General features: G+C 42.3%; 1 protein-coding gene across 1 annotated transcript in view; it reads right to left on the bottom strand.

Moving 5' to 3' along the window:
• Positions 1 to 27,001, bottom strand: part of MID2 (midline 2) — a 721,370-nt gene that overhangs the window by 107,935 nt on the left and 586,434 nt on the right. The window contains exons 7-8 of the mRNA XM_030209458.1: positions 23,987 to 24,130; positions 3,509 to 3,670 (exon numbers count right to left, since the gene is read on the bottom strand). Coding sequence (XP_030065318.1) covers positions 3,509 to 3,670; positions 23,987 to 24,130 — 306 coding nt within the window. The remainder of the gene's footprint in view (positions 1 to 3,508; positions 3,671 to 23,986; positions 24,131 to 27,001) is intronic.

Here is a 27,001-nt window from a genome sequence, read left to right as displayed (position 1 = left end):
TAGCTGGGTTTAAAGGGGTTTTAGGCACCTTAAGTGGTCACAATCATAAGCAATTAAAGCAGAGTACCTAAACTGTGAAGCCAACTTTCATTAAGCATCTAAATTTAGGAGCTCCAGAAAATAGGTGGCCACGGGGTTGGCTAAGAACAAGTAAAAGGTTAGGCACGTAAAGTTCACTTTTATAACTGAGGCGTCCACTTTTACGTGTCACTTGTGCAAGTTAATGCACAGAATATAGTAACATAGTAGATGACGGCAAATAAAGACCTGTACGGTCCATTCAGTCTGCCCAACAAGATACCATATGTAATGAGTTTATGAAGTGATACTCATATGTATACCTGATCTGATTTGTCTTTGCCATTTTCAGGGCATAGATCGAAGAACTTTGCCCAGCACTGTCCTAGTTCTAAATTTCTGAAGTTGTCAAAGCCCCTAAAAAGCTCCACTCCAGCCCATCCAAATCTAATCAGCCACAATACAGGGCATAGGTATGCATGTAATTTAGAAGTCTTGCCCAGCAATGGTTTTGCTTCCCAATCACCAGTGTTGCTATCTAATCTCCACTAAGCTTCTTTGATCCATTCTTCCAATCAGGATTCCTTTATGTTATCCCAAGCAATGCATTACCAGCTCTTTCATGGGTTAAGTGGCAGCTAAAGCAGCTAAACATTATTCAGAAGGGCGCGCGTATGTCACATACCCCTGGATTCTATAAAGATCGCCCACATTCCTGTGCCAAAATTTGGGTGCAATCCTGAGATGCACACGCAACTTAATTGGTTAATGAGCCAAATAACAGAAATAATTGGGCTCTAGCAATCGATAATTGATGTTAATTGGCATCAATTAGGATTTGCTTGCACATCTGGCTGCATGCTGTTCTGTAACATTGGGCATCCAAATTCCATGTGTGGAACCCAAAAGAGGACATGGCCATAGGAGGGGCATAGGTGGGTCAGGGGCGATTTGAACATCTTCATGCAGTGTTACAGAATACAGGGGATGCATGCCTAAACTGGGAACCAGGAATTACACCTGTTTCAGCAGGCATAAGACTAGGTGCCCATATTTGGGTACGGGAATTAGCGCTATGCATTATTCTATAAAGGACCCTCGGCTCTGAGCAACCTTTATAGAACAGCACTGAGCCAATTTTTCCACTGCAGATTTTTGAGGGCCATTTACAGAACCTGGCACGTAGGTCCGATTCTATATTTGGCGTTTAAAAAAAATCCGTGTGGAAAACATTTCTGCCTAAACATATTCTACAAGCAGCACCTAGATTTAGGAGTGGTATATAGAGTATGATTAGTTGATAAACCTAGTGCCTAACACTTTTGCACTTATGTAAATTGTGGTGTGATTTTTTTGCCAATGATGAAGAATTATTAGCTCCGAAGGTGTTCTACTTGGAGCTTTTTGAGGCTTTTCCACCCACTTTTCGCTTTGTTTAATCTATAGATTTACTTCACAGACTTGAATATTTATTGAGGATTGTATTGAATATTTGTAGTTGGTAGAATGTTCATACCCGGACATCCTTTTTCCTACCTAGATAACAGACATAAAATCAGGCTTTGCAGCTGGGCAAATGAATTGCAGGACTAAGTTTAAGCTCCTATATTTAAAGAATTTTCAGTTGACAATGCAGGTGGTATGGGTGCTTACAATTTAGAAGTTTTGTAAAAAATTGACTTCCAACTGATTCCTAGCAAAATAGCTAGTTTCTAGGATGAACCTCACAGGAGCAACCTAAAATGATAGGATGGGAATCTCTTTCATTCCATTATTACAAAAAAATCACTGAAATAAACAAGACACTGAACATTGCAGTTCACCAATTTTTAGATGAATAAGAATTTGTGAGTTTAGTTTTAAAATAAAATTTCTGGAGGGAGGGTTCTAGTAGGTCATGCTGTAATGAGTTTCAAGGTGTCTGTTTTGTCCTGAGGCCTCAAATTGTCCCATAAACTACGAAGAAACACCTTCCCCACTAATACAACTTTTCAAAAACTGTTATATTAACATCTTTGGCTTTAGAAAGAAATATACTTTAATGTTTTATTGTGTGTAACTTTGTGTCACCTTGCATTTTAATGTGACAGGAAACTATTCTTGTACTTTCAAACGCTCTCCTGTATTACTACATAATTTTTGTTGCCTGCCCTTTTCAGCATTCACTGGCCTCCCTTTTATTAATTATTGCAAACAACTGCCTAAAAGCTGCAGATCATTGATCACTGAGGGGTCCTTTTACTAAGCCGCAGTAAAAAGTGGCCTCCGGTAGTGTGGGCACGTGTTTTTGGCTCATGCCGAGCCAGTTTTTACGGAGTCTGGGAAAAGGACTTTTTTTCAATGGCCAGGGAAAAAGACCTGTGGTAAAATTGAAACTAACATGCGTCTATTTACGGCTTGAGCCCTTAACGTCACCCACTGATCTAGCAGTAAGGGCTCGCGTGCTACACATGTGGTGACCGGTCGGCATGCACCAACTGCTTGATTAATGCCGGAAACGCCGCAAGCTGTAGGAAATAAAAATAATTTGTCCTGGCGATATGGGTGCACACCAAATCCAAATTTATCACCAGGGAGCGCACTAGCCTAGTCTCGTTTTGGCGTGTGCTGCACACGTGTAGAGCCTGCCGGGCCTTTGTAGAAGGGCCCTTCAGTGACCAACGCAAAAGTTTGCACAGATAGAAGCATGCGGTCAGAGTGAGGTTTGCGCACAATACTGTGGACACACGATGTAGAAAAGAGTTTTGCGTAAAAGTTAATCCTACACAAAACCTCGTGTTAGACACCAATGCAAGCTTTCTCCATCAACCCCTTTGTATCCGTTTCACACAAAGTAATGGGACTGTTCATCAGCTCTTTGGAATCAATATAGAATGCTTACTCTCAATACTAAGTGCTTTGGGTTTTGTTTGTCCAAACTTTTCACTGCATCTAAAAACACCCTATCTGCAGCTGAGCTCACAGTGACCAAGCTTACATAGCAAGCACAGGCAGCAGAAACAGGGGAGACCAATTGGGATAATAACAGAATTAAAAAATATAAAGTTGATTCAACAAAGTGTTCAAAAGACATCAGGGTCCAGAAATGTATCTCTTGACAACAAAAAGGGTAATTTTGGAAAAATGAAATCAAGGTATGCCAGAAGGCAAGATACACCTGAAAGAATAACAGCAGATGGGTACAGAGGTGGTCAATGAGGAATGTGAGGCCAAGTGCAGAGACTCACTGTGGGGCCTCATCTGCATAACTATTTACATAAATCAGTAGGAGCTGAAAAATGGGGCCATGAGTGAAAAACACAGCCACTCACGCATAATGCAGGCCCTGGGAAGGCTTCCTTCAGCTTCAGAAATACATTCTACATCATTTCTAAGGCAAGAAAATGATTTGGTACTGGTGAACATGCAACAGACAAACAGAGACTGCTTACGAAGAGGAATGACTCTTCTCTCCCCTGTATGCGCCCTTCACGTTGCTCGTAAAACTCACTGTTTGTTTTGAGTCGTGCTGGCTCACTGCTGCGGCTGCCGGCCTGGTTTATGGCCTTGACGAGGAAGATGTATCGGGTGCCGCTCTGGAGCCCGTGCACTGTGTAATGGTTTTGCTTGATGTTGGGCACAATCATCCAGCTGTCCATAGAGTTGTACAAACCTGCCGTGAAGAAGAATGAGATTTATGGGCAAATAATAGATGGAAACAGAGCGTCAGGCACACTTGCAGAGCTGTTAAGCAAAAGTTCACAGGTCACGCATCTTTCAGCCTAATTTATGGTCATCTGAAAAGCTGAAACTAGCAGTATGAGGGCACAGAGGATAATTTACAAGATGAAAGGAAACGTCTATGATAGGAAAAAAGGTTCTTTATTTTTGTTAGGAAATAAAGAAGGGATTTCTTGTTAAGACTGGCAAAGCCAACAGATTGGGACAAGGTTCCTTGCTCACAATGAAATGAGGAACAATTTTTACCAACACTCTTACATTTGTTTTTCTTAATCTTCCTTATTTTTCATGATATTACACTTACTGCAGCCTGCCAAAGACAGCAAGAGAAGGTACATAGTAGTGACTGAATACTGCCTGAAAACAGGAATGACTGATGTGGGCCTGAGAGCAGTAATAGAAGATACACAGTAACGACTGAACCCTGCCTAGTGAAAGCAAACAAAGATGCACAGTCATCACTAAAGCCTAACAGGCAGACAAGATATACAGCAACCAATCATGGAAAGCAATTAGCCGGTCACAAGCCTCAACAAGGGCGCTTTATTTCAGCACAGTACAAAATCACTTAGTCAGGACTGTAGGCCTAGAATCATCACCCTGGGTCTGAAAAAGCCCTGTCTGACAGACCACTCATCTTCCCCTCCAGGTTGCATTCTAAAGAGCACCTACTCACAAACAAAGGGGTTAAAACAGGCATTGACTAATTTTGTAAAAAGCCAGTGGATCAGAGCTTTTTCAACCTCTTTTCCCTACTAAAGTTGAAAAGTTGGGGGGTGGGGTGTTGCAGAAGGGGACTTCTTTGAGCTCTTCCACTGCTCCTTTCGGGCCTGTAATTTACTAAAGTAGTTTTCCTGTTCTGCATCTATGAGGTTCTGCCCTACCCCCACAAGTATGCTGACAGCAGTCCCTCCCTCTCTTCCCAATTGCCTTCAGGAATAGATATCACTGTGACTCAGGCCCTACCTCTCCTTCTCCTCCTAAATTATTTTAGCGTAGTGGGCCCTTTTACTAAGACGCGTAGGCACCTACGTGCGTACAACGCATGTCAAATTAGAACTACCACGTGGCTACCACGTGTTCCGGGCGGTAATTCTAATTTTGACATGCATCCAAAACGCGTAGCAGAAAATAATTTCTATTTTCTACCCCGTGGCGCTAACCGGGTGGTAATTGGCAGTGTATGAACGCTGAAGATTACCGCCCGGTTAACGCGTGAGACATTACCTTTAAATCAATGGATGGCGGTAAGGTTTGAGGCCCAAAATGGACGTGCGCTGATTTTAATTTTGCCGCACATCCATTTTAGGGAAAAAAGGGCCTTTTTTGCAGGCACGCTGAAAAATGGACCTGCACACGTCCAACACGTGCCTACACCAGCACAAGCCATTTTTCGGTGCACCTTAATATAAGGGCCCTTTAGTCTCTTATCCCCTTACTCTTATTCCTAGTACTTATTATTATTTGGATTTTGCTCATACCTTTTTCAGTAATAGCTCAAGATGAGTTACATTCAAATACACTGGGTATTTCTTACCCTTAAATGCATACTGTTCCTGAAAAAGGTTTGAGCTAAATCCATAATTATTATTAGATTCTTTTATATACTGCATTTCTGTGGTTTACATATTGCATCAAAGATCAACCTGAGACCATGAGCGCCATCCACAGAGACAGAAAAGGAGACTAGAGGGGAAACTATTATTCATCATATCTCAAGTGCTACCAATGCCATCCAATTAGCTGTCAAGATAAGGTGTGTGTCAACCGATGGTTACAAACCACTAAATGTTATTGCTGGTTCCACGGATCGCTGATTTGAGATTGGTCAGAGCCCCCTTGAGTCTTCTTATTTTGCTTTTTCTGGTTGGGTTTCGGTCACTACTGTGTCATTACTGTGCACAATCCACATCCTCTTTCTGCTAACTCCATAATTAAACACAATTCAAACTAAAATTCAGCTGTATGATTTATATTTATCCAGTCACACCATAATCAGATTATTCCTTAGGGCTATGTAGTTAAGCTTGTTGCGATAATGGCTGCATTAATGAAAGTTAACATGCTCTATTTAACTTCATACTCATTTGCATATAATTAACATGGGTCATTATCATGCATTAATTAATGGGTGATAGCAGCCCATGTTATCACTGCTTATTACATCAACCTCCTTATGTGGAATTTCTAGGTCTCTGCTCCTGGGTGAATGATTTCAGACTATGTTGGAATAAACAGCTATTTGAAAGAATTTGTTGCCATCCTGTTGCATTTGGGGAAGAGGCAGGGGGAAGACTGAGAACTTCCTACATCACTGTAAGCTATATAACAAAGAATGAATCCAACAAAAACTGCCCAATGACTGTGCCTTCCCCTAATGACACCAATAGTCCATACATAATAAAAAAAACAAAAAAAATAAAAAGAAACCTGCCTTCTAACAAAGTCAATGTGGAGCGTAACAACAGAAACCTGCCCAAAAGCAGAAAGAGGTGGTGCACAATAATAACTTCATAACAAGAGAAGATATACAGTAGTTACAGAAACCAGACCAACAAGAGCAAAAGAAGATACACAATAAAAGAACTCAGGGGCTCTGGCCAACCTCAAACTAGCACTGTTTCAGTTGAAGGCTGGTGCTCTGCGAGTAGAGCCATGGTATATTGCAGGCTGAGGCATTCAGGGGGTAATTTTTTAATTAGACACAGAGATATAGGCAGCAAGTATTTAATTTAGTTTACTTTAATTTTAGTTACAAATGTAAAACCTGCTTTGTCACCTGAAAGGATGTACAAAGCATCTTACAAATATCAAAACAGACACACATATCCTACAGAACAAAATTCCACAATAACGTACATAAAAGAAAAATCAAACAATAAAATCAGCTAACAATCTCCTCCTAATTATTAGCACTGGAATTCAGGAAAATAATGATTAAACAGCAACGCTTTTAACAAACTATCTGAAATTTCCTGGCTTAATTCCTCTCCCATTGACACTGGTAGATTATTCTAGAAATCCAAAACTACCCTAGCGAAGACTTGCTTTTTAGTGCTAACTAGTCAGAAGCCCTTTAATTCTAGGATCACCAATTTCAAGGTTGTACCCAGACACAAATAACTAGATTTGAAGGTTCTTCTGCAAAATAGCCCAACCCCATTTCATATATAGCACAAAACTCTAAACATAAGACTTTAAACTTTATTCTTGCCTCCACTGGCAGCTAAAATAACCATAGATTAACGGAGACCTATGAGAACGTCTTGTCTGCTGTCTGTGTGGAAATTGGGCATGGCTAGGAGAATGATTCAAATGCTGATCACTTACAAATCTAAAGGAAAAAAAAAAAACAAGTGTGGGGCTAAGTCAGGAAGTCTGACTGATGTGGGATGTTTTCTGGCATTCCAGGTGAAAAATATGAGACAATCAAAAAGAGGCTAGTCAAATGTTTCATATTACACAGACTTTAATAGTACATCAAACTCTAACTAAAAAATAAATCTAACTCAATTCAAAATATAATTCAAAGTAGAAAACACAGAATATAAGGAAGGGGAAAACCATGTGCTCAAATATAACTGCTGCCACTTATGACTATCAGCAGACCATCCAGCTTATTTTCGAAAGTGATCATCGGCCATCTGACATAAATCGGGAGATGGCTGGCGATCTCGCAAAAGCGGCGAAATCGGTATAATCGAAAGCGGCTTTTTTGACAGCATCGCTGCTTTCCCGTCGCCTCGCTGGCGAAAGTTCAAGGGGCGTGTCGGCGGCGAAGCGACGGCAGGACATGGGCGGGCATGGGCATGGCTACCAGATGGCCGGCTTTCGCGGATAATGGAAAAGAAAAGCGGTGTTCAGCAGTATTTCGCCAGGTTTACTTGGTCCTTTTATTTTCACGACCAAGCCTCAAAAAGGTGCCCCAACTGACCAGATGACCACCGGAAGGAATCGGGGATGACCTCCCCGTACTCCCCCAGTGGTCACCAACCCCCTCCCACACTAAAACAATAAAACTAAAAACCTTTTTTGCCAGCCTGTATGCCAGCCTCAAATGCCGTACCCACCTCCATGACAGCAGAATGTGTTGTATCCTCTGACAGCCTTTCCCTGGTTGTGATGTGGCTCTCGGGTGAGTGTGACACCTTTTCTGTTAGGTGCACTGCAAGAGTCACATCAGCAATGCATTGTGGTGGGTGTAGGGTAGTGGGCTCTACTTCCATGGTGCTTTCCCCCTGCTAACTGGGTCACAGTGTTGCCAGTTTTGTTTCCGATAGTCCATGAGGTAGTGGCCATTTTTGTCAGCAGGTTTTAGATCCCTTTCATGTGTTACCCACGTTAGAGAACTTAGTTATTACCTTGAATGTTGCTGAAAGAGGGCATTGTACATCATTCTGTCAGCTCTGACCTACTGCTAATCTCAGTACCAGGGAGACTCTTTTCCAGTGGGGCACAACCTCTGATCTGCAGTTAATTGTGAGTAAACGTGCTTATTCAAATAAAGGACTTTTTCAAAGAGATTAGTCTTCAGGTGTCAACTGGTATGCCAAGGTTATACAGCAGCAACAAGTCCTAGAGGCCTGCATGTATGCAGGTCCCTGGAGCACTTTTAGTGGGTACGGCAGTGCACTTAAGGCAGGTGGACCCAGGCCCATCCCCCCTACCTGTAACACTTGTGCTGGTAAATGGGAGCCCTCCACAACCCACTGTACCCACATGTAGTTGCCTCCTTCACCCCTAAGAGCTACGGTAGTGGTGTACAATTGTGTGTTTGTCATGAAGCTAGGCTAGAGCATTGGTTATGTTGAAACCATATTATCTTCCTCACCGCACATGGAAAAACCTCCGACATACTAAGTATCACCAAAAAAATCAAAAGTGCTATTCTTCATAAATGTTCACAAAATATAGAAACGTCCAAAAACATATCTTATTCAAATATGTTGTTCCTCTGGGAGCTATAAACAATTAATAATTAGCTTACAATCCCTCCTTATGGAATTAAGATTTGTCTTTCTCTGCAACACAGTACTGGTTTCACCTAATCATAGGCTTCTTCGGGGGAGCCTTCAAAAGACAACATAAGGGATGGCCCTATCTCAAGGTCAACCTCCTCCCCCCCCCCCCCCCCCCCAAAAAAAAAAAATCAATTTAGCTGCAACATTCTGTAAAAGCTGTAACCACCACAGCAATGGGGTTGGCAATTTCTGGTAACAAATATTACAGTACTCAAATAAATACCATAGTCTGAACCATCTTCCTTAGAAAATACACACACAGACAGCTCTTAAGTTGGTGGACTATACGAGTTAATAAAATATCCTGTACTCTCATCATCTATTATGTGAGGAGATATGGAAGAGTGGGAAATGGTATATAGGAAAATGCTTCTTGGGAGAAGAGAGAGACAGAGAGAGAGAAATAAAACTGGATCTGAGAATCAACGGGACAAGAAAGGAAAGGGTGTCATCTTCAATATCAGTCAATATGAATATAGGGAGAAGTGAAGGAAATGATGGTACTGCTATGGTGGAGATGAGGCTACAGACGAAGTGTTGGGGTTGGTATTTGTGAAGAAAAGAGCAACATGCCAGTTGTCACTGGGCCATCTGATTGAGGAAACACAGCAAAATAATAATGCACCATAAGAAGATCATGTTAAGAAACAGGGGTAAGGTAAAGAGAAAAGGAAGGCGATGAAGTGTGCCTTGCAAGTTGCTAGATGACAGGAAAAAGAAGGGGCAAGAAGCAAGAAGGGGAGAGTATCGTCTGGAAAACATCAGCTCAGAAGAAAAAGAAACGGCAGAGAGAGACAGAGAGAGAGGATAAGAGGGGGAATGACATTTTGAAAGAGAAAAGGGATAAGTGGAGGAAGTAGGGAAAAAATAGCTAACTGTGTGAGACCTTTGAAAGTGTGCCAAGGTACCTCATTGACAGTGAAACTGTTGGCAGCAGACAGTGTACAAGTGACTTGGCAGCAATAACTTTATTCATTATGGAAACTCTCACGTTTTAAACAGCTTGCTTGGCCTCAGCAGGGGAACTGAGTTGTCAGCATACAATGGAATAAATCTCTATGGGACAGAGCTGAAGATCTCCAGAGCTGGCCTGAATATCTTCCAGATACTCAGCTATTTATGGAGCTCAGGAATTTTCCAGAAATGAGCCCTAGAAGAATAGTTAAACCTACCTGCATCCATATCAGAAAGTCTCAAGTAATGGAATTTTCACATGAATAACAGGACTGAATGTGCCTGCATTCGATAGCTTCCCTTTCGAGCACTCTATTCTAATGAGGGTCACAAAGGCAGAGGCAAAATTACAGCAAAGAGTGAATCCTCCTTGAAGGCTTCTTTAACTTGGCCATTACATCTCCATGTGAAATATTCCTGTTTTGTGCAGACGCAAAGAGTGAAAATGTATAAAAGTTTGCACTTGGCAAAAACCTTACCTACACAATTACACAGACATCGAAACTTGCCATCCGCCAGTGATCAGAGCCAGCTGCTGTCAGGCCTTTGTTTTTTTATTTCAAAAAGGCCATATACTGTACGACTTCAGAACTTGCCCTAGAAACCAGCTCTACTTTAGCTAGTTGCCATAGAGACTCGGTAAGGATCTCTGCAAGGGTACAAAATGCTAAAAATATGTGTCTGTGCCTTTAAAGACTTCTAAACTGCAATAAAAATGCTGTGATCGTCATGAAGCCAATTGCTACAGTACTAAAAACCAGGCAAATTTCCATTCACTATAATTGTTAGCAGCTTAATTTACTTTGCTTTTGCCCTTATTAGTGAGGTCTCATTTATTACTGAGCATCATATGGTTTTTAGATTTCAGCTATTGTTCAGCTTTAGCTTTTAATGTGTGTGTGTGTGCTATTACTGGTTGCATTTCAGTTATTATCTGTCGGGCTTGCAATTATAAGCCACGCAAGAACTTATTCACATATAATTTGAATACAGGCAGGACCTTGCTTATAAACAAGAGAGGGGGCAGAGATGGTGTGGGGGGGGGGGGGGGGGGGGGGGGAGGCTGGGAGGAAACCATAAGAGGGCATTCCATCAAAGGTCCATCAGGCAGGAAAACAAAGCTTTATCGGTCACAAACATTCAACAAGAAAAAAACAGACCTGACATGGCCACATTTTGGCTATGTGCCTGTGACAGGGATCCAGGAGATCCAATCGACTTATATTTAAAGCCGTTTAACAGCCAGGAGAGGCTCCTGACCATTTAAATGGCTTGCACTTAGCAAGCTGAAATTTCAAAAAAAAAAAAAAAAAATGATAACTAGTCACCATGAGCTGTTACCAAATGATATAATTCTAATTTATATTGTGAAGAAAAAGACCTCAATAGTCTACGCTTGGCAGAAGATCAAAAAATGTTTTTCTAAGTGCCAGCTTCTTCTAGACTCCATTAGGCTAAAGGGGATGGATGTTTGGTAGACCAAGACCCGTTTACAGAGGACTGTGTTTGTGAGGAGCTTGCCAAACTAAAAGTAGACAGAGCGATGGGGCCTGATGGGATACACCCAAGAGTGCTTCAGGAACTCTGAGAAGTTCTGTCGGCTCCGCTGATGGACCTCTTCAATGCTTCCTTAGAAACTGGAGTGGTCCCGGTGGACTGGAGAAGGGCGGATGTGGTTCCTTTGCACAAGAGTGGAAGTAAGGAAGAGGTTGGGAATTGGTGGTGAGTAAGCTAATGGAAACGCTTCTGAAAAGGAGGAGGATTGTGACATTTCTGGAACTACATGGAATGCGAGACCTGAGGCAGCATGGCTTCACTAGTGGCAGGTTGTGTCAGACGAATCTGACTGTCTTATTCGACTGGGTGACCAAACAGTTGGATTTGGGAGGGGCGCAAAGCCGTTGACACGGTTCCGCACAGGCGACCGATAAATAAATTGAGTTCCCTTGGTGCGGGACCTAGAGTAACTGATTGGGTCATCAGTGGAGTACCGCAGGAATTGGTCCTAGGGCTGGCTCTTTTTAACATCTTTGTGAGCGATATTGCGGAAGGGCTGTCTGGTAAGGTTTGTCTCTTTGTGGATGATACTAAACTATGCAACAGGGTGGACACTCTGGAGGGTGTGAATGACATGAGGAAGGACCTAGCGAAGCTAGAGGAGTGGACCGATATTTGGCAACTAAGGTTCAATCGCAAAAATGCAGGGTCCTGCACTTGGGTCGCAAAAATCCGAGGGAACGGTACAGTATAGGGGGTGTAGTGCTTCAGTGTGCGAAAGAAGAGCAGGACTTGGGGGGTGATTGTGACTGACAACCTTAAAGCTTTCAAACAGGTAGAAAAAGCGACGGCCAAAGCCAGTAGGATGCTTGAGTGCATAAAGAGAGGCATGACCAGCAGGAAAAAGGAGGTGATAGTGCCGTTGTATAAGTCTCTGGTGAGGCCTCATTTGGAGTACTGCGTGCAGTTCTGGAGACTGCACCTACGGAAAGATATAAACAGGATGGAGTCGGTCCAGAGGGCGGCTACGAAATTAGTAAGCGGTCTTGAATGCAAAAATTATAGGGACAGGCTTATGAACCTCAACATGTATACGCTGGAAGAGAGGAGACATGATAGAAACATTTAAATATCTCAAGGGCATTTATGTACAGGAAGAGAGCCTTTTTCAAATGAAGGAGAGCTCTGGAATGAGGGAGCATACAACAAAGTTAAGAGGGAATAGGCTTAGGAGTAACCTAAGGAAGTATTATTTCACAGAAAGGGTGGTGGAGGTGTGGAATGGCCTCCCGGTGGAGGTGGTGGAGTCGAGGACTATTCCAGAATTTAAAAAGGCATGGGATAAGCATGTGGAATCGCTTAGGAACAGGAATAATTAGGGGTTACAAAGGATGGGCAGACTGGATGGGTCATATGGCCTTTATCTGCCGTCATGTTTCTATGTTTCTATTATTATCATTGATCAAAAAACTCCAAGTTTTTATTCATTACATCAATTTTCATTCCATGAATCATTTGATATTGCTTAATAATTATAACATTCTAAGGCACTTCATGAGGTATATATTATGACTCTTAGCTTTAAATCTCCACCCAAAAGGGCTCTCCGTTTCACTCTATTCTTGAGCTTCCTCAGGGGGCTAACCAAATTCTGTGTCAGAAACCTTTCAAAATGGTGTCCACTGACTCTAAGATGACAAACCTGAAGATGTATAAGTCTTATGCCCAAACTTAGCCATGACCTGCACACTATGCTACCATTCTATAAAGCCCAGATAATTTACTCTTTCAAATTTTAAAGGAGTCAGCAGTGCCACTTAAAGGTAGATAAAGCTTTGAGAGTTAAAGGTTTTAATATGTGGTGTGAGCTGGTCACCCTTCCAGGACCCAGCCAGGGCTGACCCTGCTTAGCTTCCTTCACACACAGTCACTGTCGGGCTCTACACTTCTCAGTAATTCACCAGGACTGCCTCAAACACAGGGGAGTTCTCTGCCTCCTCTTCTCCTTTCACAAAGGTTCATCAACACCAGGCTTCTTATAACTAAAGGTTTTATTAGTTGCCATTTAACATAATCTTCATGGCTTATTTCTTCTTTAACTCACACATTGCTTCTTTAACTCAAGCATAACAAAAAGGCATTTACTCAGAGTCTTCTAATTAAACCCTTTTCAGACATAAAGCAGTTCCTCAAACTAACACATTTCAAACAGCCAAACAAAAGCATTTACTTTTCCTTCTCAGAGGGTAGTGCAGCTGTCACCTTTTCAGCAGAGAGCTTCCCCAGCGCTTCCATCTCCACCCTCCAGCTTTCCACCATTGTCTTAATAAAGCTGCCTGAAAACCTCGCACACCTGATTCAATCTCCCAATCAACTCCTGGCTTCTCACTCTCCTTCCTAGAGTCCTTCCCCTGACTCTGATTCCCTTGCTGCTTCAGTGCATTCTGGACTTTGTAGTTTCCTGCCTCCTCACAGTGGTTTGTTATTTTAGGGGACACTCCTTGAGACAGCCTGAGCGCGAAACATGAGTCATGTCGGAAATGGCCCCCGACTGGCTTGAATAAAATACTTTCCAGATGAGTATATATTTGTCATATAAAAGATATGTCAACATTTTTTACAAAAATATACAAATTTATTGGGTCGATGGGTATATGAATCCTCAAGGTATGGAAAAGGTTACATCTTAAGTGGAACAACAGAGGTCCTTTAAAATTTGAGAGTAAATTATCTGGGCATTTCTATATATTCTAATGTTTGATGAAGGATCGCTTTAAAGTTATCTGTTTGAACTAACCCTGTTATATAAAGTATTCTATAATGGTCGGGCACCCTTTATAGAATAGGGGTTCGGGAGGGGGGGATCTTTTACTAAAGATTAATTCGAGTTATCTGCAGCAGGGCCCGTAGGAATAAAATAGGACCTGCTGCAGATAACTTGTGCTAACCTTTAGTAAAAGACCCCCTCAGCACCTAATCTTTCACACTATTTATAGAATCTCCTCCAGTATCTGTATACATGTCTCTTTGGCAATTTTTGACTATATGTTCTTTTGCTTGTCGGTTTACATGTGTGTCTTCCTTGGCATAGGAAAGCTTTGTGCTTATGTCATCTCAGATGCAGGAATGGGTGCCATCTTGCTGTATCCATAAGAGTTGATATACGAAGCTATTCTCCCAGTTGGACAAAACTTAACAAAGGCAATTTTCCTAGCAACAGGAAACTCATATGTAAACTGAAAAGGACACAGACAGAAACTGCATAGTCATGACTTTCTCAACAGCTTCTATGAACTGGGAGAGACTCGGGAATATTCCAAGGAAATATTTCTTTATGGAAAGGTACTGTTAGTGGATGTGTGGAACACCCTCCCAGTGGACTTGTGGAGATGGTGAAAATGAGGACTGTACAGGGCTTTTTTTGAGGGGGTACTTGGGGGTACTGAGTACTGGCACCTTTTCCATTGTCTGCTAAAACTGACCCATGGTCTCCAAGTTTTAATGAAAGAGCTCAGGCTCTACACAACAATTCTGCCTTATCATAGGTTCAGTTACTAGTTGCAGGGGGCTTGGCTATTGTGGGGTGGGTCCCTCAGTGATCACTCCCACCCCTGAAGGGTGGCCTGCCATTTGAGTACCGGAATCTTTTTCGCTAGAAAATATGCACTGGGACTGCATATGAATTCATGAAAGCATGGGAAAAGCATGGAGGATCTCTAAGGGAGAGGAAAGGATTTTGGGATGGGCAGAAGGGATAAGTCTTGTAGTCTACCTGTCACACGTTTGCTATTTATTGGGCCCTTTTACTAAGGTGCGCTGAAAAGTGGCCTGCGCTGTTGGAGGGGCATGTTTTGTACACACGCAGGTCAATTTTTCAGCGAGCCTGGAAAAAAGGTGCTTCTTTTTTTGTGGCCGAAAAAGGACTTGCAGCAAAAATTAAAACCAGCGCACATCCATTTTCGGGCTGAGACCTTACCGTCACCCACTGACTTAGCAGTAAGGTCTCACGCACTAACCGGGCGGTAAGCGGCCAGTGCACATAAAGTGTCCATTACCGCCAGTTAAGCGCCACGCGGTAGAAAATAGAAAATATTTTCTACCACGAGTTTTGAGCACACGTCAAAAATGGAATTACCAAATGGGGCACGCGTTAACTGGGCGGTAGTTCCAATTTGGTGCACGTTGGACATGCGTAGGCACCTACGTGCCTTAGTAAAAGAGCCCCTATGTTTCTAATTCATATAAGGATTTTTTTTTTAATTGAAAGAAGTCTTTATTTAGAATTTGGAGAATAAACAGATTACAAACATCAAAGTGGCAACCAGAATGATACAGGATCCAAGTAAGTCAGGGTTAATATATTGTAGAGCTTAGTAAGAAACCCCAAATAAAATACTAGAACCCAATCAACTTCAATATTTATGTAGTTTAGAAACGTTAGATTTTTTAAAAATTACGTGAAGGATATAGGACTTGAAATGTAAGAAACAGATTCTCAAAGGATATTCCCAAGGTTACAGTCTTACAAAATTACCCTTTCTGTCCAGGATCTGATGTAAAAAGTCATATACAGCATACTTTCTCACTGAGGACACTAACAGCATAGAGAGACTAATGAACACTTAATGTGTGTTATTGTAAGTAGGTCTCACTGCATAAAATAGGACCTGCGGGAAAATAATGTACGTTAACGACATTAGCATGTGCTAAAGCAATAGTACACATTAGTAACTCTAAGCTTAAGTTGGGAGAGAGAAGCACCTTTTTTGTTGGCTAGCCCAGTGCAATTAACAAGTGCCATATTTTTCTAGGAGACTCGTCTGTGGGTCGATACTCAGAACTCCTGTGGTAAGCCAATAGCGCAGAAATCATACTGCTGGAACAGCGTACAAACCTAGCTCACCAATGATCAAAGGAAGTAGTATTCAAATTATATATGCACTGTAAAAGCAAAAACAAGGTTGGAACACGCTTGGTGCATGCACGGAAGAGTTTTGCGGTAAGCTCAACTCCTGTGTGCATGTGCCCGACAAACCTGAAAGTGAAGCACATATTGGCACCTTTAAATATAATCATTTCAATTTTTTTTTATTTGGAAAGCTTATATTTAAATGCAGGAAACAAATCACTTTTGGGTTTGCTCTGACCCGCAAACATTTGTCTCTCACTACCAGTGCTTAGGGGCTTGCACAAGCTTCCTTCTGCTTCCAAATTATATAAAAACTGTCAGATTTTAAAGAAAGAATCATAAGGGGGGGGGGAGCAAGATGGCGGCCGCAATACTCTACCGCGAATAACCTCGAGAAACTTTGCTGGAGTTAAACCTTTCTCAAGTGTTTCTACCGTTGTTAAAATAACTTTTTACTTCTTACCTCTTTGCCACGATGCCTCACACTAAGAGAAAGGCTTTTGTTAGAACGGGAGCCCAGCTGGTTCTTACATCGACACCAACCCAGCAAACAATCGAGGGATATCTCGCGAGAACCAGCCAGGCGTTGGGAGTTCCCACAGAGCAACGTGCGCAAAGAGAAGCCGTACTCCAGGGACAGGACATATCGTTGCCCCCCCCAACGCGTTCTCCTCCGCCGCAACCGGCAGAGATCAGCTCTAGAGGTGAATCACGAACCCGTGAAAGTGGAGGACTGGTATCTCATCTGGGCCCTATAGCTGAAACCTCTCCCGAGGTCCTTCTACCATCGGAGGCTCAAGCTGCGCCGGTAACACTTGAGGCAATATGGGGGACGCTCCAGACTGTTTTGGCATCAACAAGTAAGATAGAATCTTTAGTAGTAAATGTTCAGACTTTGACTTCTTCTTTTACTACTATGAAAAATGATGTTGCAGATAAGATAAATCATTTATCTGAAGAAAATATTAAGTTGAAGGAAACCACTGTAAAATTAATACAAGATAATACTTTGATACATGGGAGGTTGGAATATTTTGAGAATTTTGATAGGAAATTAAACCTACGCTTCTTGAATTTCCCCAAGACTCCAATCTACCCACCGCATGAAATTTTTAAAAGATATCTAATAGAAAATTTGAAATTTTCTGAAGATAATATACCTCCGCTGAATAAAATATATTATCTTCCAATGAAAAAAGTGAAGGAAAAAGAATATGATATTCAAAAGGAAGGAAATGATCTCAACATATCAGAACTATTGGAATCTTCATTAACAGAGTCAACCGAGCGCCAAAATCTTCTGGTATCATTTATTTTTCATCAGGACTTGGAAAATGTTAGGAAAATCATGCTGAGAAACTTACAAACCCCATTTTATGGGGGCAAAATCTGGGTATTGCCAGACGTTACAAAGCAGACACAAGCAAGGAGAAAAGAGTTTTTGGCACTTCGACCTGCAACACTGGCTCTAGGAGCCTCTTTCAATCTGAATTACCCATGTAAATGCAACATCAAATATCTTGGGGTTAAATATGTTTTCTTAAATCCTGAACATTTAAAACAGTCTATTGGTCAGAAAAAGATAATTTAATACATGTTGTGACTAACAGGTACAATTTGCCTCAAGTAATAGATCTAAAGAGACACAATGTAAATAACTGGTTTAAATTAGGCTAAGCCTTTCTCTTAGAGATTATGTTGTACTGTTTTTCTTAATTTGAATCTCATCTCCTGAGTAACTGCTTAACCCCCCACCTCATGGTGGTCTAATGCAAGTGATACAATTTTTGCTTTATTATCTATGGTTATACTATTTAATATGTACTACTTTACTTATTCAAGATGTAAATGCTTGTGAAAAAATTGAAATTGATAAATAAAGATTAAAAAAAAAAAGAAAGAATCATAAGAAATCCTCTCTTCAAAACACCCTAATGCCTGCTCCGAGCTGGCGTTATTTTTCTTTTTGGCAGTAAGGTGGCTTTGTTTCGTTCTCTAAGCATTGGGAGAGAATAGGAAATGACCTCATTAACATCCGTTTGACTACATTAGCATTCTATTTACACTAATCTTTGGCACACAAGTTATCTCCCACACTAGAGCATTTGAGCTTTCTGCGCTCACTAATGCAGGCGCAAATCTGGCGCTAATTGCCTCTACTGCTTTAGTTTGGTTCTGAGCATCAGCCCACTGGTATGTAATAGCATCTATGTTATTATAGATGGTAATGGGAGGGGACTCTGCTGGCAACAGATGCACCTTTTTATTCTTCCACTCTGCTCTCTTGGAGTTTTTGTGGGTCCTGCCCTTCTACCAGGAAACTCCCTTATATGGTGTGTAGCCCGCCCAGCGCATCCCAGGATGCACTGGGCAGGGCGTACCCATTTTGTGGCATCAAAGGAAGAGGAGGGAGGCAGGCTGCGTCCCTCCTCCAACTAAGGTAGGGGGCCCGGGAGGAGGTTTGGGGTTATTTTTACCAGGGATTCGGCGGCAGACAACTCTGGGGTGGGCTGGAGGTTCGCCCACCCCTGTCGCTCGCTGGGAGGGAGGGAGGGGGGCGGCTGACCGCCGGCGGCAGCCACTGGACCACCGGACCATCAGGGAGTCTTTTTCTGGGGGTTTGGGGGGGCTGGAGACGCACCGGATCTCCAGCCCTCCCTGAACCTGGGGGGGGGGGGGGGTTGGGATCGTCGGGGGGGACCGGAGGTCCACCGGACCTCCAGCCCCCGTTGCTCGGGGCAGGGGTAGTCAGGGCCTGGTGGTCCCATGGACCTCCAGCCTCTGTGTTTGACAGGTTTGAGATTTTGATAGCCCAGACCTGTCAAACAAGTGCGGGAGGATTGTGCTGAGCGCATGCTCGGCACAATTCGCCCGCACTTCTACTCCATGATCAGAGATAATTGCACTGCTTAAATTTGCATGCATTATCTCTGATCATCGGTGCGGTAAAGCCCCGCGCTGTTCCAGCGCTATTTTAAAGCGCTGTTTGGAACAGCACGGGGCTTTTGATCATGAGGGCCTGGGAGACCTGCCCCAAAATAACCAGGCCCCCTGCAGCCAGCCACAGAATCTATGACAAGGCAGCATTGGTGTGCAGAGTCTGGGCTCTTTCATTAATATTTGGGAACAGTAGGTCAATTTTAGCATGCACTGGAAAAGATGCTGATACTAAGTTCCGCCAAGTACCCCAGAAATAAAAAGCCCTGCATTTGTCATTGATCTTCTAGATAGTTTGTAGGTTGGTATGCAGAAATGCTGTCTCACAGATAGCTAACAGCCTGTTGATTATCACAGTCCGCTTCCATGTGGGTGTCTCAGTTTGAAGAATGACCTTTAATCTCTCAGACTGACCTTGGCAGGAAACTTGATAAAAGAACAAATGATTGCAACCGGCAACAATATACTCCTTCTACAATTTGACATGTCAAGAGCCTTTGACATGGTGGACCACGGAATCCTACTACATATACTTGAATACTTTGGCATCGGAGGCAATGTCCTAAATTGGTTCAAGGGGTTCCTAACCTTATGCTCATACCAGGTCACATCAAATTCAACTACGTCTGCAGCATGGACACCAGAATGTGGAGTACCACAAGGATCACCCCTCTCACCAACTATCTTCAACCTAATGATGACACCCCTGGCAAAACTTCTAGCAAGCCATAACCTTAACCCACATATATACGCTGACGATGTAACAATATATATCCCTTTCAAACAAGACATTAAAGAAATCCACAATGAAATCAACCAAAGCTTACACATCATGAACACCTGGGCAGATGCATTTCGTTTGAAACTGAATGCAGAAAAAACTCAATGCCTGATACTTACCTCCCAATACAACACGAATGCATTCACCGCTATAAACACACCAAAACTAAATCTTCCAATTTCAGAAACTTTTAAAAATACTTGGAGTCACTATTGACCGCCACCTAACACTCAAAAATCACGCAAACAACACAACCAAAAAGATATTCTACAGCATGTGGAAACTGAAAAGAATAAGACCATTCTTCCCAAGATCCGTCTTCCGCAGCCTAGTGCAATCACTCGTACTTAGCCATTTGGATTACTGCAACTCACTATACGCTGGTTGTAAAGAGCAAATATTTAAGAAACTTCAAACAGCCCAGAACACAGCTGCCAGACTCATTTTCGGGAAACCAAAATACGAAAGCGCAAAACCCTTACAAGAGAAGCTACACTGGCTCCCACTCAAGGAACGCATCACTTTTAAAGTATGCACACTAGTCCACAAAATCATTCACGGTGAAGCCCCAGCCTACATGTCTGACTTAATAGACCTACCACCTAGAAACGCTAAAAGATCATCCCTAACTTTCCTGAACCTCCACTTCCCTAATTGCAAAGGCATAAAATACAAAGTGATGCACGCATCAACCTTTTCTTATATGAGCACGCAATTTTGGAACAATCTTCCACGTAACCTGAAGGCGACCAACGAGCTGACCGACTTCCGCAAACTATTGAAGACTCATCTCTTCGAAAATATCTATCGAAAGGATCAAAACACATGACGTCTACGCACGCTGTTAGTAATACATCAATACATTCTCATCTGTACTCTCATTTTAACATACTTAAACCTTAATCTACAGGTAAAAATGCTATACCCGAATGTTTTTCGCGCTATCGTTCTATAGTCCTATCAGTATCCATTGTTCTTCCTTTGTTCCATTGTTTTGTTCCATTGTACTATTCTCTTAACGATACGTAGACTCTGTTTTAAACTCAATGCCTAACAATGTAACCACAATCGAGTTGTAACAAATTGTACTTCCATTAATACAATGTATTGTAAGCCAAACTGAGCCCGCAAATAGGTGGGAAAATGTGGGATACAAATGCAATAAAATAAATAAATAAAATAAATAACTGATAATTTTAGATGTATACGTTATTGTATGGCCCAAATTAAATGTACAAAATGGGAGTACAATTTGGAGTGTTCTGGAGGCAGCGCCAATTAGATGTATAATTTATGGGGGTAATTTTATAAAGAAGTTTCTACATGTACATGCCTTTTTATGGATGTAAAAGGGTATGTGAGTAAAAATACATACTGTTCCACAAGCATCTGGCAGGATCCCAAAAAGTACATAGCCTCCATGCTAATTACCCGCAAGGATAAGCAGTTGCTTTCCCCAGGTCTACCTTAATAATGCTATGTGGTAAGAGATAACTTAGTTAGTAGTTAGTGGGGTCCCGCAGGGGTCTGTGCTGGGTCCGTTGCTTTTTAATGTATTTATAAATGACCTAGAGATGGGAATAACTAGTGAGGTAATTAAATTCGCCGATGACACAAAATTATTCAGGGTCGTCAAGTCGCAGGAGGAATGTGAATGATTACAGGAGGACCTTGCGAGACTGGGAGAACGGGCGTGCAAGTGGCAGATGAAGTTCAATGTTGACAAGTGCAAAGTGATGCATGTGGGTAAGAGGAACCCGAATTATAGCTACGTCTTGCAAGGTTCCGCGTTAGGAGTTACGGATCAAGAAAGGGATCTGGGTGTCGTCGTCGATGATACGCTGAAACCTTCTGCTCAGTGTGCTGCTGCGGCTAGGAAAGCGAATAGAATGTTGGGTGTTATTAGGAAGGGTATGGAGTCCAGGTGTGCGGATGTTATAATGCCGTTGTATCGCTCCATGGTGCGACCGCACCTGGAGTATTGTGTTCAGTACTGGTCTCCGTATCTCAAAAAAGATATAGTAGAATTGGAAAAGGTACAGCGAAGGGCGACGAAAATGATAGTGGGGATGGGACGATTTTCCTATGAAGAGAGGCTGAGAAGGCTAGGGCTTTTCAGCTTGGAGAAGAGACGGCTGAGGGGAGATATGATAGAAGTGTATAAAATAATGAGTGGAATGGATCGGGTGGATGTGAAGCGACTGTTCACGCTATCCAAAAATACTAGGACTAGAGGGCATGAGTTGAAGCTACAGTGTGGTAAATTTAAAACGAATCGGAGAAAATGTTTCTTCACCCAACGTGTAATTAGACTCTGGAATTCGTTGCCGGAGAACGTGGTACGGGCGGTTAGCTTGACGGAGTTTAAAAAGGGGTTAGATAGATTCCTAAAGGACAAGTCCATAGACCGCTATTAAATGGACTTGGAAAAATTCCGCATTTTTAGGTATAACTTGTCTGGAATGTTTTTACGTTTGGGGAGCGTGCCAGGTGCCCTTGACCTGGATTGGCCACTGTCGGTGACAGGATGCTGGGCTAGATGGACCTTTGGTCTTTCCCAGTATGGCACTACTTATGTACTTATGTACTTATGTACTTATCTGTTTTGTAGCTGAATGGTAGCAAAAAAAAGACAGGGTCCAAGAATGCAGACAAGTGGAACAAGAAAAAAAACGCAAAAAAGGGCCTTCAGGAGTGGAATAATCAAGAGTCCTTTATTCATAAGAACCGACACGGGCTGTGTTTCGGCACACATGCACCTGTATCAGGGGTTTTTCTAACGTTCTTAGAAAAAACTATAAATGAAAAAACTATAAATGAAATAGCTTAGTGTCAGTTTGAGATATTAATTTTTATCTTCTTTTTTGACAGCACGCTATGCTATTTCATTTATAGTTTTATCTAAGAGCATTGATCTCCATTTGATCCCTGACACAGGTGTATGTGCGCCGAAACATGGCCTGTGTCGGGTCTTGATTGTTCCACTCCTGAAGGCCCTTTTTTGCTTTTGTTTTCTTGTTGCTCTAGTAGTTGAATGGTGCCACATAAAGGGCAATTCTATAACTAGGTGCCTGTGGTGACGTGCCACTTTACAGGTGTAAATGCATAGAAAAGTAGCACTTATGAATATAAGTGCCCTAAGCACTATTCTGTATGAGAACACATAGATTTATGGCGCTAAAAAAAATCAGCATCCCAAAAAGCGCTATTCTATAAGCCTCGCTTAAAGTTAGACGTGGTATATAGAATAATGCTTACACCCAGGAATCGCGCTTAAGTTTAGGCATGGCCATTTGCACCAACTGAAACATGCCCGTTATTCTGTAAAAACATGTGTCAACTTTAGGAACGCCCCCTTTCTGCCCATGTCCCACTCATTTCTGTGCCTCCTTTTTCAAATCGTGCCTATATTTACATGCATAAAGTTGAATTGACTTTAATTAGTGTCAATAATTGCTTGTTAAAAAGCCAATTATTGGTGCTAATTAGCTTGTTATTCAATTAAATTGCATGTGTAAATTTGTGTGCACGGTTTTTGGCAATTTTTACAGAATTAGGGGGATAGTGCATAAGTGCAAAGGAGGCATTCATATGGGCGCAGCATGGGCAGAACACAATTAGATGTCTAATTTACAGAATACTGGAAGTTACGTGATCCCCTGCCGCAGTTAGGCATCCATATTTACACCAGGTCTATGGTAGATGTGTCTGTGCATACCTAAATGAAAGGCATACCGATATCAAGTTATGTTAGCATTCTATAATGGAATACACTCTTACTGGGCAGAATCAGAGAGGTGCCCACTTACAGAATTGCTACCTAAATGGATAAGTACCAATTCTGCCTTTGTTCCTCCTCAATGCTGGACCCTTATTATACAGAAAAAAAAATCTGGCCATTCAGTGAGCACAATTTTATCTGTAAAATAACCGTAAATATACAAATAAGCAAATTCTGTATTTGCCACCTGCTGACAAATTCATAACTTGCTCTGAATATCAATTTCAATAATACCACCGTACAGTTATCATATACATTGGGCTAGTTATTGAAAGAACAAAGATGGAACCAAAATCAAAGAAGCTGTATTATGAGGTAAATGTTCTTGAAAATGAAAACCAGCCCCAGTAGTTCCTTTCTGTACTTACTAATGAAGTTGGCTTGCCCGGTGAAGATGGTGTACTGGAGTTCATACGAGCTCACGCTGAATTCATCTTCAGAAATCCAGTGAACTGTGATGGTGTCATGGGAAGCTGTACAAAGCTCTTCTCGCACAGATGGGGGATTTGGTGCTGGACAAGGGAAAGAGAAAAGCTAGACTGTGAGTACAGCACAGTTCTCTTTCCAATACTTTTTGCAACAGCTTTATATTTAAATCTGTAAGCATTTCATTGCACTGGCATACTGTAGCTAATGGGACATATACACACAAAAAAACAAAGACCTACTAGATTAATCTCAGCAGAACATAGGAAATATATTCGCCAAATGACTGGATTGTTTTAGTAGTATCAATGACATGTTAAAAAGCAGCCTTGCATGAGAAATATTTTTGCGGACGCCTTTTCTACTCTGCTTGGGAGTATACATTTCACACTTATAAGTGGCCTGCTTCTCTCTCTTTTTGATTTTCTATTCATTGAAAAATAGAATGAAATATTATATACAAACATCCTTTTCTTGACCAACCGTATTGGGTGAATGCAGCATTCTTTTCTGTTCCAAGATAAGTAAAGACAAAGATGAGGAAAACACCACAGTGTGAACTATCATGCCCTTCCCATGTCCCTGTTGTAGAAATTACTAACCATGTGAACGGGAAATATTTTCAGTTCAGTTTGTTTTAGGATAAAGAATGACTTATTTCATTGGTCTGATTTGTTTCCATTGAAGTTTATGGAGCAAGCAATTTGGTACATTAACAGTGGGGTTTTCCATCCATCTTCAATGGAAGTCGTATGTCCTTGGAATGGAAGAACAGCACCACGGGCCTTTAAAATGGAACAAAGTTCTTTAATGAATGAGCCTTGACCCGACACGGGCCGTGTTTCGGTGACTAGCACCTGCGTCAGGGGTCACAGTGATGACGTGGAAAACTTGGGGAATAACTCGAATATTTTCATCTACAATATTCCTTACCCCACGTCTCATGTAGTAAAAGCTACAAAGCACCATTTTGATACAGAAAGTGAAAGTGCCTTGGTGCTTTGTAGCTTTTACTACATGAGACGTGGGGTAAGGAATATTGTAGATGAAAATATTCGAGTTATTCCCCAAGTTTTCCACGTCATCACTGTGACCCCTGACGCAGGTGCTAGTCACCGAAACACGGCCCGTGTCGGGTCAAGGCTCATTCATTAAAGAACTTTGTTCCATTTTAAAGGCCCGTGGTGCTGTTTTTTTGTTTGGACTTTAGTTTGTACTTTGTTCCCTCTCTTTTGTTATACTTGGAATGGAAGAAGACACAGAGGGGGGGGGGGGGGGGGGGTCTTTTACTAAAGCTTAGGTCAAGTTATCTACAGCAGGGCCCTTTTATTCCAGGCATGCTAAGCAAATGTACCTGTGCGCATCCAAAACACATGCCTACACCAGTGCAAGCCATTTTTAGGCATGCCTTAGTAAAAGGGCCCCTCAGTTTGTCTAGAGGTATCAGAACTGAAGATGGCTTTGTTCATTACATTTGAACATTGGTCCTAAAACAAGTGCATATTGGTGATAAAAAAAACAAGGGGGGGAGATCATGGAATAGGATTCTGATGAGGTTTAAAGGAAAACATCTGTCACATCCTATCCAATACAATAATTTGCACCATGAACGTTCCATGAAGCTGCCTGGGCCCGTGCCTCCATTCTGATTGGCTGTGCCTGGGACTGAAGCCTCGGATGACGTCATCCAGAGAGCCCAAGCAACAGCAGTGCGGGCCCGGCCCCAGGCAGCTTCATCAAACATTCATCTTGCACTCCCAACGTTCCAATGTCTCTGGCTGCGTTCGTAACATTGGAACGTTGGAGGAGCTGTTTCAGCCCTTCGCCACGCCCCCCGAGGTCGCTGCCCCTCACCCCTCCACCCCCCTCCAGGGTGCCACCGCTCCCCCCTCCCCCCCGAGGTTGCCGCAGCCACTGCTCCACCCTTGAAAATGGCCATTTGATAGACGTTTTTGTGCTCGGTGCATCTATCACTTTGAACTATTTTTGAAAAAACAAAACAAAAAACATCCAAGTGAAAAACACATAAAATCAAGCCACTGGGATGTGGGAGGAGCCAGCATTCTTAGTAGACTGGCCAGACAGACATACCAGCATAGCTGTGGGAAACCCTAGGGAGCATTGCAGTGGACTTCACATAACAGGTCCCAGGTACAAATCTCACCTTTACCCCCTATATTGTAAGGTGAGCCCTCCAAAACCCACCAAAAACCTACTGTACCCAACTGTACACCATTCCAACAGCCCTTATACCTGCAAGTGTCATCTATATGTAGGTACAGTAGCTTATCGGTATGTTTTGGAGGGCTTACACATTTCACCACAAGTGTAAGGGTCCCCTTCTCTATAGTTCACTGCACCAACCACTAGGCGATTGCTACTCCAACAGGACTGACCATAATATCTGAAGCTGTCATAGAGCCTAGTATATACTGTTTCTTTCATATTTTGGGGGTGGGTGAGAAGAGGTCAGTGACCACTGGGGGCATAAAGCAGTCTGCCTTAATCCCTCCAGTGGTCATTTGGTGCACTATTTGGTGACTTAGAGGCAGATGCAGCAACCAAACGTAAAAAAATCTAAATCGTTAAAGTCCCTAACGATTTTAAAATAACGAAAAATGCACCAAAAAAAAAAGTCACACATGCTGAGATCGGTAGTGAAACGTACAATGTATCAAAGAATCACAATACACATCGTTAATCGGCCCCCAAATCATGCGCAGAGCAGCCAAGCGTTATGTTAGCTGCTCTGCGCATGCCACAAACAGTCAAAACACAGTCAAATCGCAAGCACATGGCTCCCAAATAAAAACAAAAATAAAAAAAAAGGGTCGGGAGGGGGCAAGGGCGCTCATCAGGAGCGTCCTGTACAGACGGCCTTGCCCCCCCCCCCCGCTGCTCCCCACTTTCCGCCGCTCCCCCCACCCCGAAAAAGCAAAATTCTAGCAGCCCCTGCC

The sequence above is a fragment of the Microcaecilia unicolor genome, chromosome 7 (genome assembly GCF_901765095.1).
Source record: "Microcaecilia unicolor chromosome 7, aMicUni1.1, whole genome shotgun sequence".
NCBI lineage: Eukaryota > Metazoa > Chordata > Amphibia > Gymnophiona > Siphonopidae > Microcaecilia > Microcaecilia unicolor.
Note: the sequence above shows the minus strand (reverse complement) of the source record. Positions and strands in the feature narration are given on the sequence as shown.